This window comes from Salvelinus sp. IW2-2015, linkage group LG13 (assembly GCF_002910315.2).
Source record: "Salvelinus sp. IW2-2015 linkage group LG13, ASM291031v2, whole genome shotgun sequence".
Classification (NCBI taxonomy): Eukaryota; Metazoa; Chordata; class Actinopteri; order Salmoniformes; family Salmonidae; genus Salvelinus; species Salvelinus sp. IW2-2015.
In genome coordinates this window covers 43,464,766-43,481,465 of record NC_036853.1, presented here as the reverse complement: position 1 = coordinate 43,481,465, position 16,700 = coordinate 43,464,766, and the positions used below count along the sequence as shown (strand labels likewise).

Genomic DNA, 16,700 nt, shown 5'->3' with positions numbered 1-16,700 from the left:
GCTGGCTAATAACCTAACCACTAATATTGCTTAACCACCTATCAAGCAACATGCTGCAGGATTATTTTTGCTGCGACAATACTGGTCCAATTAAGATCCTACAGCTGTATGTAGTGAAGGTTCACCGTTTGTAGTTTAAACTGAAAGACAGTCATGTTCTCTAAGGGACAGTTTGAAAATGTACTGGGGTGGGAGGGCTGCTCCAAAACAGGGGAGTACGTTTTTCCCTGATTTACAGTCACCATTTTGCAGGTTTTCATGATTTATTTCAGCTTTTATTTCTTTCATCACATTCCCAGTGGGTCAGAAGTTTACATACATTCAATTAGTATTTGGTAGCATTGCCTTTAAATTGTTTAACTTGGGTCAAACGTTTCAGGTAGCCTTCCACAAGCTTCCCACAATAAGTTGGGTGAATTTTGGCCCATTCCTCCTGACAGAGCTGGTGTAACTGAGTCAGGTTTGTAGGCCTCCTTGCACACACACGCTTTTTCAGTTCTGCCACAAGTTTTCTATAGGATTGAGGTCAGGGCTTTGTGATGGCCACTCCAATACCTTGACTTTGTTGTCCTTCCTGACTGATGTCGTGATATGTTGCTTCAATATATCCACCTAATTTTCCTTCTCATGATGCTATCTATTTTGTGATGTGCACCAGTCCCTCCTGCAGCAAAGCACCTCCACAACATGATGCTGCCACCCCCGTGCTTCACGATTGGGATGGTGTTCTTCAGCTTGCAAGCGTCCCCCTTTATCCTGCAAATATATCGATGGTCATTATGGCCAAACAGTTCTATTTTTGTTTCATCAGACCAGAGGACATTTCTCCAAAAAGTATGATCTTTGTCCCCATGTGCAGTTGCAAACCGTAGTCTGGCTTTTATATGGCGGTTTTGGAGCAGTGACTTGTTCCTTGCTGAGCGGCCTTTCAGGTTATGTCGATGTAGGACTCGTTTTACTGTGGATATAGATACTTTTGTACCCGTTTCCTCCAGCAACTTCACAAGGTCATTTGCTGTTGTTCTGGGATTGATTTGCACTTTTCGCACCAAAGTACATTCATCTCTAGGAGACAGAACGCGTCTCCTTCCTGAGCGGTATGATGGCTGCGGGGTCCCATGGTGTTTATTATTGCGTACTATTATTTGTACAGATGAATGTGGTACCTTCAGGCATTTGGAAATTGCTCACAAGGATGAACCAGACTTGTGGAGGTCTACAATTTTCTTTCTGAGGTCTTGGCTGATTTTTTTTTGATTTTCCCATGATGTCAAGCAAAGAGGCACTGAGTTTTAAGGTCGGCCTTGAAATACATCCACAGGTACACCTCCAATTGACTCAAATGTTGTCAATTAGCCTATCAGAAGCTTCTAAAGCCATGACATCATTTTCTGGAATTTTCCAAGCAATTTAAAGGCACATTCAACTTAGTGTATGTAAACTTCTGACCCAGTGGAATTGTCATATAAGTGAAATAATCTGTCTGTAAACAATTGTTCAATTGTTAGAACATTTTCTTGTGTCATGCACAAAGTAGATGTCCTAACCGACTTACCAAACTATAGTTTGTTGACAAGAAATTTGTGGAGTGGTTGAAAAACGAGTTTAAATGACTCCAACCTAAGTGTATGTAAACTTCCGACTTCAACTGTAAGTATTCAACCCCCTAAATCAATACATGTTAGAATCACCTTTGGCAATGATTACAACTGTGAGTCTTTCTGAGTAAGTCTCTAAGAGCTTTGCACACCTGGATTGTACAATATTTGCACATTATTATTTTAAAATATCTTCAAGCTCTGTCAAGTTGTTTGTTGATCATTGCTAGACAGCCATTTTCAGGTCTTGTCATACATTTTCAAGACAATTTAAGTCAAAACTGTAACTAGGCCACTCAGGAACATTCAATGTCGTCTTGGTAAGCAACTCCAGTGTATATTTGGCCTTTTGTTTTAAGTTATTGTCCTACAGAAAGGTGAATTTGTCTCCCACTTTTGCCTATGCTTAGCTCTATTCTGTTACTTTTTATCCTACAAACCTCCCTCGTCCTTTCCCATGACAAGCATACCCATAACATGATGCAGCCACCACCATGCTTGAAAATATGTAGAGTCAGTGATGTGTTCTGTTGGAGTTTCCCCAAACATAATGCTTTGAATTCAGGACAGGAAGTTCATTTCTTTGCCACATTTTTTGCAGTTTCACTTTAGTGCATTGTTTTAAACAGGATGCCTGTTTTTGAATATCAGCAACTGAGTTAGGAACCTCTACGGGATCGGTGTCCCTGTACCGGGATGGTTGATGCTAACATAGGCTAACGTGCGCTAATGTGACTAGAATGACGTTGTAAGTAACAGCAAACTTTCCAGGAGATACAGTAGACATGTCTTATATGGGCCGAAAGCTTAAATGCTTGTTAATGTAACTGCACTGTCCAATTTACAATAGCTATTACAGTGAAAAAATACCATGCTGAGGATAGTCTGAGGATAGTGCACAACAACAAAACACTTTTATCACTGCAACTGGTTTGATACATTCACCTCTGAAGGTAAATAGTGTACTTACATTCAGTAATCTTGCTCTGATTTGTCATCCTCAGGGTCCCAGAGATAAAATGTAGCATAGTTTTGTTTGATAAAATATTTTTTTATATTCAAATGTAGGAACTGGATTCTACAGTTTCAACCCCTGCTGTCTCTGGCTCCACACCCACCCTGCCCGGCCATCTAGATTTGTGAAAGTTGGCGTATAAGCTAATGATCCATCATGTATGACATTCCTGGGAGTGTGTAAACTTAAATGTTGTATTACCATAACATTTTTGTATGTTCTCTATAGTTATGTACTTGAAAATGTATCAATTGACTAATTCGGCACATTTGGGCAGACTTGATACAATATACTGTGCAGTATTGCAATGCTTCACTGGATGAATCTTAAACTTTGCACACACACGCTGCTGCCATCTAGTGGCCAAAATCTAAATAGCATCTAAACTGCAATATTATATTATGGCCTTTCTCTTGCATTTCATAGATGATGAAAAAAAAAATGAAAACACATGTTTTTGGGTTTGTATTATCTTTTACCAGATCTAATGTGTTATATTATCCTACATTAATTTCACATTTCCACAAACTTCAAAGTGTTTCCTTTCAAATGGTATCAATAATATGCATATCTTTGCTTCGGGTCCTGAGCTACATTCAGTTAGATTTGGGTATGTCATTTTAGGTGTAAATTGTAGTGACTGGGTATATTTATACACCATCCAAAGTGTAATTAATAACTTCACCATCTTCAAAGGGATATTCGATATCTGATTCTACCTATCTACCAATAGGTGCCCTTCTTTGCAAGGCATTGGAAAACCTCCCTGGTCTTTGTGGACCTATACAGATATTTGTATGTGTGGGGTACAGAAATTAGGTAGTCATTCAAAAATCATGTTAAACTCTATGACTTGTTAAGAAAATGTTTACTCCTGAACATATTTCAGCTTGCCATAATAAAGGGGTTGAATACTTATTGAGTCAAGACATTTCAGCTTTTAATTTTTTATTAATTTGTAAACATTTCTACAAACATAATTCCACTTTGACATTTTGGGGTATTGTGTGTAGGCCAGTGACACAAGTCTCAATTTAATCATTTTTAAATTCAGGCTGTAATACTACAACATTTTGAAAAAGTCAAGGGGTGTGAATACTTTCTCTAGGAACTGTATCTATTTTTAAATGACATTCTTAGAATGTTCTTTGAACGTCAGTAATGTTTAAAAAAAAAAAATTTATGGAAAGTTTTCTTAATGTTCTGAAAACATTACTTAATATATATCACCATCAGGAAACCTGCAGAAAATAATATCCTGGAGTACTGAAATTCCCACAGAATAATGTTTTTTCTTAATGTTCTCCGCGACATTCTGAGAACATCACTTTAAATTGGACCATGAGGAAACCTGTAGAAAACGTTCTGCTGAAGTACTGAAATTCTAACAGAATGACATTGTTTCTTAATGGTCTCGGAACAATTTGAGAACATTACTTTAAATAGAACCATGGGGAAACCTGTAGGAAACGTTATGCTGAAGTACTGTAATTCCCACCTAAGAAACATATGGTTCTCAGAATGTTACACCACATGACCAAATGTATGTGGACACTTGCTCATCGAACATCTCATTCCAAAATCATGGGCATTAATATGGAATTGGTTCCCCTTTGCTGCTATAACAGCCTCCACTCTTCTGGTAAGGCTTTCCACTAGATGTTGAAAAATTGCTACGGGACTTGCTTCCATTCAGCCATACCAGAATTAGTGAGGTCGAGCACTGATGTTGGGTGATTAGGCCTGGCTTGCAGTCGGCGTCCCAATTCATCCCAAAGGTGTTTGATGGGGTTGAGGTCAGGGCTCTGTGCAGGCCAGTGAAGTCCTTCAACATGATCTCAACCAACCATTTCTGTATGGACCTCGCTTTGTGCACGGGGGCATTGACATGGTAAAATGGGAAAGGGCCTTCCTCAAAGTGTTGGCACGTCTAGAATGTCATCGTATGCTGTAGTGTTAAGATTTCCCTTCACTGGAACCAAGGGGCCTAGCCTGAACCAGACCATTATTCCTCCTCCACCAAACTTTACAATTGGCACTATACATTGGGGCAGATTCCAATAGTCCAATAGCGGCAAGCTTTACACCACTCCAGCCTACGCTTGGCATTGCGCATGGTGATCTTAGGCTTGTGTGCGGCTGCTCGGCCAAGGAAACCCGTTTTATGAAGCTCTTGGCAGCTTTTGTAGAGTTTAGAACTCGGTAGTGAGTGTTACAACCGAGGACATCTACATGCTTCAGCGCTCAGTGGTCCCGTTCTGTGAGCTTGTGTGGCCTACCACTTCGCTGAGCCTTTGTTGCTCCTAGACGTTTCCATTTCACAATAATAGCACTTACAGTTGACTGGGGAAGCTCTTGCCGGACATAAATGTCATGAAATGACTTGGTGGAAAGGTGGTATCCTATGACAGTGCCACATTGAAAGTCACTGAGTTCTTCAGTAAGGCCATTCTACTTCCAATGTTTGTCAATGGAGATTGCATGGCTGTGTGCTCAAATTTCTACACCTGTCAGTAACGGGTGTTGCTGAAATAGCTAAATCCACTAATTTTAAGGGGTGTCCAAATACTTCTCTATATATAGTGTATGTGCTACAGTAGCTGGGTATCCTGCACCATTCCCAGAATGTTTTGGGAAGGTTGTATGCAAAATAACCATAGGACAACCACGCACTCACCAAGCTCTAAGAAACATATGGTTCTCAGAACGTTATGTGCTAGCTGGGTAGTCTACCAGTCAACTGTCTATACTGCCTTCTATCCATAGTGACAATCGTGGTAGGTGAATCTTTTGTCAAGATCTGCAATAGGTTAACTATCAATCACACCACACAAAAACATCTTCACAAATCTTCACAAATGTTCAATATGAATCCACAAGAGAGTACAATTGAGTAAAATTCTACTCTGGGCTGTAAATTGTAATGGTGCAAAAGCCCTGTTATTTGAATGTTTCATTCCATTCATTCCATTATGATCAGTTGTGGGTCTACTCAGGGCAGATTATAGAAAGGCACAGTAAGCAGGACAGTCTGGCGGTATTTTTACTTCTGATACTAATGCGCTGTCTGTTGCCGATCATCATTCTCCGAAGGCGTCCTATATAGTGTCCACATAGGCCTATGCTCCCAGCAGGCCCATTATTCAGGAAAGTTGTCACGCCTGCTCCCGCTCCCCCTTTCTGGCGCTCGGCCCACCATTACGCACACCTGTCACCATCGTTACGCGCATCAGCGCTTCATGGGACTCACCTGGACTCTATTGCTTTATTGATTGCCTCCCCTATATCTGTCACTTCCTCAGTTTCTTCCCATTGTCTGCATTAATGTTGTTTTTTTCCCCCTGTCCAGACGCTGTTCTTGTTTTGTTATATGTCCGTGTATCTATTAAATCACTCCTTGTACTTGCTTTTCGTCTCCCAGTGTCTGTCCTCACAAAAGTATAACAAGTGTTCTGCCTCCTTTCCGATCCGTGCGGCTATTCTTTGACCTAGAACCTAACGCTTCAATATAGCCTAAATATTTGTAATTTCACTTTTTAAATGTCTTACCTTTTATGTGTGGCATAAACACAACTAGTCACAGTGTTTTAATCTGATTAGGCTACTTCAAAAGTCTCCCGTCGGCTATCTTCTCACGTTCATCCACTCCACTTGAATATCATTCCATAATCCAAACTGCTTAACGGCTATTCGATTAATGTAAAGAGACAACTGTTACAAAACACAAAATGTTCATGACATTTGGAGATTGTCAAACCAAGCCTTCGATATTGAGTAAGGAGGGATGTATTTTCTGTTTTTTCGAGACTGACATACTCTACTTGGTTGTGGTGTTGAAGACACAAACCATGATGATAAGTGCTTGAAGTTGGTAATCGGTATGCAGTTATGTCTTGCTTATTGGTTGTGTGTGGTGCATTGGCATAGAAACCTGTTGGTGGAAAATCCATTGCATATATTTTATATGATTATAAATATAGCATCAACATTTTGAAAATATGATTTCCCCCTACAGTAGCTGATCATTGTCTGCAGCTGGCTCTTGTCGTAGTGTAAAGATACAGGCAGGGAGAGTGAGCTTGTCTGTGGTGGTCGGCGAACCCTCAACCTTCTATAGACGATATCCACGTTTATAAACACAAGGTTGCTACAGTTATTGTTACTTATGGTGGTAATAATTATTTTTTATTTCATTTTATGAGGGGGAGGGTGTGCAGAACATTTTACAGTGCAAGGGGAGGGTCATTTGCATATTTCAAACTGTCCCTAAAGAGTTGCATTCATAACAAATCTCTCAGAACACTTGAAAAAATGTTTATTCTTACATAGATCTAGCATTATAACTGCAAAATCATAGTAATAGTTCTAAGTCAATACAATACATAATGTATCTTCTATCTATTGTGATGGAAATGTTATACTTCATTTTCATCACACTATCATAGTTCAACCCTTGCTAAAATGTTCAAACTGTATTATAAGATGACTTTGTATTTACATCCGAGCAAAGACAAAATCCTCAGTGTTTTGAAAAGAGATATATCAGTATTATCTTCCCCTCCCCCGTACCAATGTTTCAGGGAAACATAGGCTTTAAAAAAGAAGGAAAAGCAGATTAAGGGACTTTTCATTTTGATCCCCTGATTTAATGGTGCTAAATTATGGCCAACTGAATATGGGGGCAATAGGCCCTAAACGCAAAGGATTTTTGTCATGATTGCACAGCCCTGGTGAGTCATGCAAAACCAAGCCCTTCAAATCTCTTACGTTCTAATCTGCACTAGCTATTTAAAAAACATGATGATTTCCGAGAAGAAAACGCTAAATAAACCTAGCGTGGAAATAGATTTTGAGCCGAGCTAACAAATGGCCAACTGTTGCTACTGTAAATAGCGGTACTGTAAGTGTCACTCACATCAAAATCTATCAGACATGTGTAGTGTACAGTAGGATATGTGTTGTGTAGTACTGTAGGTTTCTGACAATTTTCCACACGGAGAATGAGGCTAGGCAAAATATAAAAATGCAGTAACATCCTAACTATAATTTGTTGTTGTCATGTTGAGAGCTTGATCTTATTATTGAGGGGCCAGAGTATGGCATTTTAGTTAAGTTTTATCCTATATGTGGTTCAGAGGCTAAAGAGGCCATTTTAGTCACAGAAAAAAAAAATGAAAACACAGTATGGGGTGAATAAATGTAAAACAGAATGTCATTTTGGATTGTGCGCTGGTTGTCTGTATGTCTCTAGAATGTCCACCTGTTGATTTAACCTGTTCACCCACTAAGCCCCTCCACATTCATTAATCTGACAGTAATCCCCAAATGCTTGTTCAGATGCCGCAGCTGGACTTGACTGTTTCCACCTTAGTCATTGTTGTTAATATGTTAGCTTGTGTGTAGAGCACTGTGTGCTCTAGTAAGTTATGCTCCCCGTAAATATATATAAAAGCTAAGCTATTGAAAAGCTTTTATTGTAACTGAATCAAGTGAGTGCTGCTGGCCCCTTTTTCAAATTTTCATGTGATCGAGTGTTGACTGCAAGCACTCTTTCATTGTTTTATGCAAGAGCATAGAGTTGAACATGTTTTATCCCTTTACCTGAATACGTTAGCTTATAGCAATGCTTCCTTCTACAGTCAAGCCTGTGTGAATCTAGAGCCAAATCGACTCCCACAGCTTTTATCCTTGCATAAAGGGAAGGGAAAAAGGAAGGGGGAAAAATGACGCTTCTATTTTTAAAGTGGATGAATTTAGCATGCATACTGCCTCCTGCTGTACTGGCCCGTCTGCCGATTGGTCGATCCGGCGGCAGGGACAATGGCGGTGGAGATCATCACTGTGCTGCCACCGTGTGTCAGAAAAACAGAAATGCTTTTACTCTCCCAACTCACTGGCACTGTGAGAGAAATAGGCTATCTCCCTGAAAATAGGCCATTCCCTATTTCTCTCTCTCTCTCTCTCTCTCTCTCTCTCTCTCTCTCTCTCTCTCTCTGTCTCTGTTTCTGTCTGTCTACCTGCCTGTCCATCCCTCTCTTTCTTTCTTTCTTTCTTTCTTTCTCTCTCTTTCTCCCTCGCTATAATGTCTCTCCTGCGTGTTTTTCTGTTTGTTATGTCTCTTCTCTGCGATTAGGTGTCAGTTTATATCTGTCTCTAGAAAATGGAGGTTTAAATTAAAATGTCAAATACTTATTCCTAATTTAGAAATCATGAATAAATAGACCTGATTAACTGTTGATTTAATTTATTCAATGGAATCACCCCCAAGTTGTATTACTTTTCCCTTTTGGACAAAATATCAAGATTTATTGTGGGGGAAAAACTACCCATACTTTATAAATAATGTAAATAAATAACTCCATGAAATGTTGGTGATTGCATGATTTTGGGGTTTCATTTTAATTTTGTCCTAAGCAGTGAGTCAGCTTTGTCTATTTGTTTTCTAGGCAAACATCAACTGACAACTCAGGGAAAGAACTGCGACCATCAAGTTTCACATCTCCTGAAAAGTAGTCCAAGTTCAAGGTAATGTACCAACTTGGATATTGTTATTGTTATTGATATGTTTCATGTTGTTAATTGTCAATGTGTACATCCATATTTTGTGCACTTAAAAGGTATATTGTGTTCTATTCTATTGTATTCTATTCTACAGACGAAAATGTAGATACAGCTCCGGCAGTTCTAAGAAAGGAGCTGGTCCAGAGAGGGACGCTAGCTCCTCAGACAACAGGAGCAGTCACATGATGGGATCGCCAGAGATGAGTAACAACAACAGAGGTGGTCACCATGGCGATAGCCCCGCCATGCGGCGCCTGGGTAAAACCAGCAGCTCGGAGTGGAACAGCTCTGACGACCTGGCTGGAAATCTCTCGGAACCAGAGGACAGTGCCTACCGCTCCAGCAACATCAAGCCCCTTCTGTCCGAGTCTCCCTGCCCCTGTCCCCCCTCATCCACCTGCCTTCCCCAACCCCCCATATCGAACTAGAAGAGCCCTCTCTCAACATCACTCCATGCCCCACTGCCTCACCCTAAAGCCGCCCAGCGACCCCCTCACCAGGTGTTGGCGCCATTGCTTCGTCCTTAGGCTACTCCAAGACCCTCCAGACCAGCCCCCGCCCAGCGTACGGCCCGCCCCGCCTCACATACCCCAGCCCAACCAGAGTCGAATCCAATGGCCCTCTGCAGAGCCCTTTCAAGGTGCCCAGCTCCAAGTTCGGCACCCAGAAAGGAGCAACCCGTACCTCAGGGCGGGAACGAGCGAGAGGTCCCCATCTGCAGCCGCACCTGGACCCGAGTCAGCGTAGCCCAAGGTTTCCCCTCACCACGTACTCAGTGGACCAATTGCTACAGACACCTACAGACTTAGTACCATCACCACACCCCTCTTATCTCTCAGCTATCGTCCAAGCACCAACTGAGCCCCGAGAACAACCCCAGCCACCACCTGCTACCCCGCAAACAACACTCCATGTCTAGACCCACCCAAAACCCGGCCTGACTAGGTAAGCTTGGACGTCACAGCTGCTTGTAAACACATACGCAGTTTCATGTACCAGTACCTGTCCAAAACAAGTGGTCTCAACAATTAAACTTACAACTAAGTAGAATATAAAAGCATCCAAATATTTTAAATGCTGGCATCGCCCAAATTACTTGACGTCATTATAAAAAAATATAATATATATTTTCAGTGTGTTTGCATGATGATTCATCTATATCTATATTGTTTTATTTTCCACAAAAACAGCCAACATACCAATAAGCCCACTGCAAAATGGAATCCAGTGACAAGCCAAAGGACTAGATGAGCTGGCTATTTTTGACGATATTACCTGTAAGTGATACTCTGTGACCTTTCAGAATGCCATGTATCACAGTTCCTCTTATCAGTACCTTTTGATGCTCCGCTACCAGATCCTTTTATGCATACAGATCAGTTTATTGTCCATTACAGCATGACATGCTGCACGCCGTGTCAAAATCATGAGAGAAGGCAGCACAACATAATTTCATTTCACTGGTGATTATGAGGACACATTAGTTTAATGCAGTAAAAATCAATATTATATTTACATCTATATATTATTAATGTATATATATGTATATTGTGGTTATGGATGTCACTGCAACCTTAAAATCCTCAATGATTCACCATGCCCTTATCTAAGCAATATTGTCTGCTATTTTATTGACTTGGCCCAAGCTTTGATACGGACTTCCATTCTTGTGGGCCGGCTAAGGAGTATTGGTGTCTCTGAGGGGTCTTTGGCCTGGTTTGCTAACTACCTCTCTCAAAGAGTGCAGTGTATAAAGTCAGAAGATCTGCTGTCTCAGCCACTGCCTGTCACCAAGGGAGTACTCCAAGGCTCAATCCTAGGCCCCACGCTTTTCTCAATTTACATCAATAACATAGCTCAGGCAGAAGGAAGCTCTCTCATCCATTTATATGCAGATGATACAGTCTTATACTCAGCTGGCCCCTCCCCGGATTTTGTGCTAAATGCTCTACAACAAAGCTTTCTTAGTGTCCAACAAGCTTTCTCTACCCTCAACCTTGTTCTAAACACCTCCAAAACAAAGGTCATGTGCTTTGGTAAGAAGAATTCCCCTCTTCCCACAGGTGTTATTACTACCTCTGAGGGTTTAGAGCTTGAGGTAGTCACCTCATACTAGTACTTGGGAGTATGGCTAGACGGTGCACTGTGCTTCTCAGCACATATCAAAGGCTAAAGTTAAATCTAGACTTGGTTTCCTCTATCGTAATCGCTCCTCTTTCACCCTAGCTGCCAAACTAACCCTGATTCAGATGACCATCCTTCCCATTCTAGATTACGGAGATAATTTATAGATCGGCAAGTAAGGGTGCTCTCGAGTGGCAAGACGTTCTTTACCATTCGGCCATCAGATTTGCCACCAAAGCTCCTTATAGGACACATCACTGTACTCTATACTCCTCTGTAAACTGGTCATCTCTGTATACCCATCGCAAGACCCACTGGTTGATGCTTATTTATAAAAACAACCTTAGGTCTCACTCCGTCCTATCTGAGATATCTTCTGCAGCCCTCATCCTCCACATACAACACTCGTTCTGCCAGTCACTTTCTGTTAAAGGTCCCCAAAGCACACACATCCCTGAGTTCGCTGCAGCTAGCGACTGGAACGAACTGCAACAAACACTCAAACTGGACAGTTTCATCTCAATCGCTTCATTCAAAGACTCAATCATGGACACTCTTACTGACAGTTGTGGCTGCTTTGTGTGATGTATTGTTTTCTCTACCTTCTTGACCGTTGTGCTGTTGACTGTGCCCAATAATGTTTGTACCATCTTTTGTGCTGCTACCATGTTGTGTTGCTACCATGTGGTTGTTATGTTGTGTTGCTACCATGCTGTGTTGTCATGTGTTGCTGCCTTGCTATGTTGTTGTCTTAGGTCTCTTTATGTGGTGTTGTGTTGTCTCTATTGTTGTGATGTGTGTTTTGTCCTATATTTATATTGTATTTATTTTATTCCCAGGCCCCCGTTCCCACAGGAGGCCTTTTGCCTTTTGGTAGGCCGTCATTGTAAATAAGAATTTGTTCTTAACTGACTTGCCTAGTTAAATAAAGGTTAAATAAAATAAATACATATATTCATCTGTATACTAGAATTTAAGCTGTTCAATACCACTACTCAGGACAAGCACTGACTTTGCTACTTATTGAGGAAATGTTTGCTTACTGTAACCATGTTTCCATCCACAGCTGTGATGGGAGCAGTTTCGATACAATTGTATAAAGGCCGACAGATAATGTGTTTGTTCGATGTGTGAATTTTGTGTCTGTAAAATGTATCATGCGAGAAATGTCGATGGAAAAGCCTTTATACACATATATTGATATAATAACCATCGTATCGAAGTAAACTTGGAGTCACGCGATGATATGGTGTGTGGTCCTCCCACTACGACTCGGTAAACCGAAAAAGTTTAGGCTATATATAATAAATTATGATGAACTTCTTGATGCTCCTTTACAATAAATATTGAAGGTCTTATTCTGGTGACATGATGATTGATGTTTGACAAATAAAATATTCTAGCAAAATTTTTGTTTGAGAAAAGTCAATTTTGCTAAAAAGCAATTTTTGCCCATTTTAATGGAAATCTATTACTGTAAGGTACTTAATTGTTACCCAGAGACGAGTTGATATTGATATATAAACGGCTGCATTGGGCCTTTAAGATAAATGCACTAACTAAGCTGCTCTGAATACAAGTGTCTGCTAAATTACTCAAATGTAAACTTAAACAAGCAAAAACAAGAGCTGAGAAATGCACAACCAATAAACCAGACTTAGATCAAATACATAGGTTGAATACTTTAAAATATCTGTTAATCAAAAATATATAGTTTGTGTGGTGCACTTCTAGTATTATTGCATTGGTTTCATTGTACTCAACCAAATGAAATGAAACAAATGAAATGAAATGTATTTTAAAATATTTGACATTTTACCCAGGTCTGCAATACAAGAAGTGTGTAAGGACAAGAAAGGTTTTTAGCAACAAGCTCTATAACACACATTGGTAATGCGGTCCTCTGTTGCTCAGTTAAGAGCATGGCGCTTGCAACACCAGGACAGTGGTTTCAATTCCCAGGTCCACCCATACATAAACAATGTATGTATTCTTTGGATAAAAGCGTCTGCTAAATGGCATATCTTTCTTAATGTAAACAGTGAAAATGTATTCATGGCGTACACATATAATCTACTGTCATAATAATCTACTGTCCTCTTCTTACTCATAGGTCTGATGTCCATCTAAAATAAACTATTGAACTGGATGCCAAAGAGTCTGCTGGCTGGAAAAGTGTTGCTCCCAGAACTTCAACTGTAATCAGTGTCAAATGTCAAATCACTGATGCACTGTGGTTTACTGAAGTACTTATATGTATTTTAAAGTAAGATACAGTTTGATAGTCCACTGTCAGAGACAAAATGTATCTATGTTGATAGATGAGTTGGAAGTTGGAAAGGGCAGTCCAAGGCATAATACAGTCAAATATAATGATTACCTGTTGAGTATACACTCTATACCTTTTGGTTTAAGGTAATGTGCATCTCTGATTGTGTAGCCAACACAAATTCTGTTTCCGAATATAAGCGGCAAATTCAGCAATCTCATAATACAAACACCAACATTGTGTTTGTATACTTGTTATCCTGCTAAATAGACAACTGTAATAATGTTAGCCAACCTGCATTAGCCAACCTGCATGAGGACTTATAAAGAGGTAACAATTAGTGATGTGTACAGTATGAGCATGCGCATGGCATACTTTACATTTGTATCCAACCGACATCCAAATTCCAATTGGTTTATGTTATTGGGTCTACTTAAATGATATTTTCACTTTTTTGACCTGCCTCAATTTTTCCACATACAGTACCATGCAAGTACTTTATAGGCCAGGAGAGACATCAGATTTATTTCAAAAACTGCTAACTTGACCAACTTTAGCCACTGCTAACCAAAAGGTAAAAGGAATGATAGGGGAAAGCTCACTATGTTCAGAATTTGTGGCAAAATCACCCCTAAGTAACTTCAATCAATCAAATATCTTTATAAAGACCTTTTTACATTAGCAGATGTCACAAAGTGTGTATACAGAAACCCAGCCTAAAACCCCAAAGCAAGCAATGCAGGTGTAGAAGCAAGGTGGCTAGGAAAAACTCCCTAGAAAAGCAGGAACCTAGGAAGAAACATAGAGAGGAACCAGTCCTCTTCTGACTGTGCCGGGTAGAGATTATAAGATTACATGGCCATTAAGGCCAGATTGTTCTTCAAGATGTTCAAATGTTCCAAAGATGACCAGCAAGGTCAAATATTAATCACAGTGGTTATAGAGGATGCTATAGGTCAGCACCTCAGGAGTAAATGTCAGTTGGCTTTTCATAGCCGAGCATTCAGTGGTCAAGACAGGTCGAGAGAGAGAGCGGGAAAGAGAGGGTCGAAAGAGCAGTTTTGGGATAAGGTAACCGGTCCGGTGAAAAGGTCAGGGTTCCAGGCAGAACAGCAGAAACTGGATCAGCAGCACAACCAGGTGGACTGGGGACAGGGACTGCCAGGAGTTGTCAGGCCAGGTAGTTCTGAGGCACGGTCCTAGGGCTCAGGCCCTCCGGGAGGGGAGAGAGCGAGAGAGAGATGGGAGAATTAGAGGGAGCATACCTTAGATCACACAGGACACCAGATAGGACAGGAGAATTACACCAGATAGGACAGACTGACCATAGCTCCCCGGCACATAGACTATTGCAGCATAGATACTGGAGACTGAGACGGGGGGTCGGGGGACACTGTGGCCCTGTCCGACGATACCCCCAGGCGGGGCCAACCAGGCACGATATAACCTCACCCACTTTGCCAAAGCACAGCCCCCACACCACTCGAAGGATATCAACAGACCACCGACTTACTACCCTGAGACAAGGCGACGTATAGCCCACAAAGATCTCCCCCACCACACGAGCCCAAGGGGGCGCAAAACCGGACAGGAAGGTAACGTTGAGTATAGTGAAAAAAGCCTAGCACGACGTGATGCACCTCTCCTAGGGACGGAATGGGAGAGCACTAGCAAGCCAGTGTAGAGAGGGGAGCCGGCCAGACAGAGACAGCAAGGGTGGTTTGTCACTCCAGTGCCTTGCCGTTCACCTTCGCACCAGTGATTTGAAGGTGTTTGAGTTGATTTGGTCGCGCAATTTTGAACATGGTGAGCTTGCCCCTATCACTCCAATTGTTAATAGTGGCTATTTAAACAAATCAAACCTGTGGATGACAGTTTCTTTGGCCCCATAGACTACTTTCAGAGTAAGTGGAAAAAATAGAGGTAAGTTTGAAAACAGCAAAAATATCCTTTAAGTTGTTATTATTTATTGTATTTATTTAGTGAGAAGATAACGGCAGGGATTCAATATGATCGCGAGTTATAGCTATTGCAGCTTTTAAAGCCAATGTTCCCACATTCACGGAGATCCTACTCACGGTAAATGCTGCTAATGTTGTCTCAATTGGAGAATAGCGTAAGTCTGAAAAAAGCATAGTGTTCCAAGGTGTGGATGCTAGCATGATTGTGTCAATATGTTTTCATCAATGTCTATAACCTACGATCGGATTGAATCCGGGCCAAAGTGTTGGACACTATATAAGCATGATTGTGTCAATACGTTTTTGTCAATGACACCCATAGTATCGCAATTTAAGGTGCAATTGATTTCAATGTTGGTAAATCTGATAGCAAGTTGCCCTCTAGATGTTTCTGAATGAAGCCAAACAAATATAATTCACATTAGAATTCATTTTATACTGTTTTCATTGGATAGGTCAGGGGACATTTCCCTGTCAAAAACCAGGAACCATAACTTCTACCATAACTTTTTAACATACATTTTCACATTTCACATTGTTAAAGGAAGAAAAGTACTAGGTAAATAACCCAATGGGAGATGGCTTCAGTTTTGGTGATCCATAAAACCATTCAGATCATTCAGATCATGCTAATGTATAAAACTTTAAAGGCCCAGTGCAGTCAAAATCTTGATTTTTCTGTGTTCTATATATATTTCCACACTATGAGGTTGGAATAATACTGTGACATTGTGATAATGATAAATACCATTTTAGTGTAAGCTGTTTGAAAAGAGCGTCTGAAATTTCTGCCTGTTTTGGTGGGAGGGAGTATTGGCCTTCCATGGTGACATCAACATGCAGTAAATTAGTTAATAGACCAATAAGAGAGTTCCAAACCTCTCCGCCAAAAAACTTTATTTTTTATTTTTTTGTAGTTTTCCCCTCCCTGCTCAAATCACTCCCAGACAGTCCTAGCAAGATCCTTGCTTAAGAATTTGCTATTTCCTAATAAGATATATTTGTTTCTTTTTTTAAATTTTAATTGAAAACAATCACAGTAAGGTACTTCGTTGTTACCTAGAAATGATTTGATATTGAGATAAAAACAGCTGCATTTAACCTTTAACACTTCACAGTATAACACTTTGTTGGTGACAGTTTGCTTGAGGAAACTATCCGTAATATTTTAT

The 16,700-nt window shown here is 40.6% G+C and overlaps 1 protein-coding gene across 1 annotated transcript in view; it reads left to right on the top strand.

Moving 5' to 3' along the window:
- The window catches only part of usp53b (ubiquitin specific peptidase 53b), a 49,201-nt gene extending 39,599 nt beyond the window's left edge, over positions 1-9,602 (top strand). The window contains exons 16-17 of the mRNA XM_023998039.3: positions 9,060-9,138; positions 9,269-9,602. Coding sequence (XP_023853807.3) covers positions 9,060-9,138; positions 9,269-9,602 — 413 coding nt within the window. The remainder of the gene's footprint in view (positions 1-9,059; positions 9,139-9,268) is intronic.
- Positions 9,603-16,700: the final 7,098 nt, after the last annotated feature.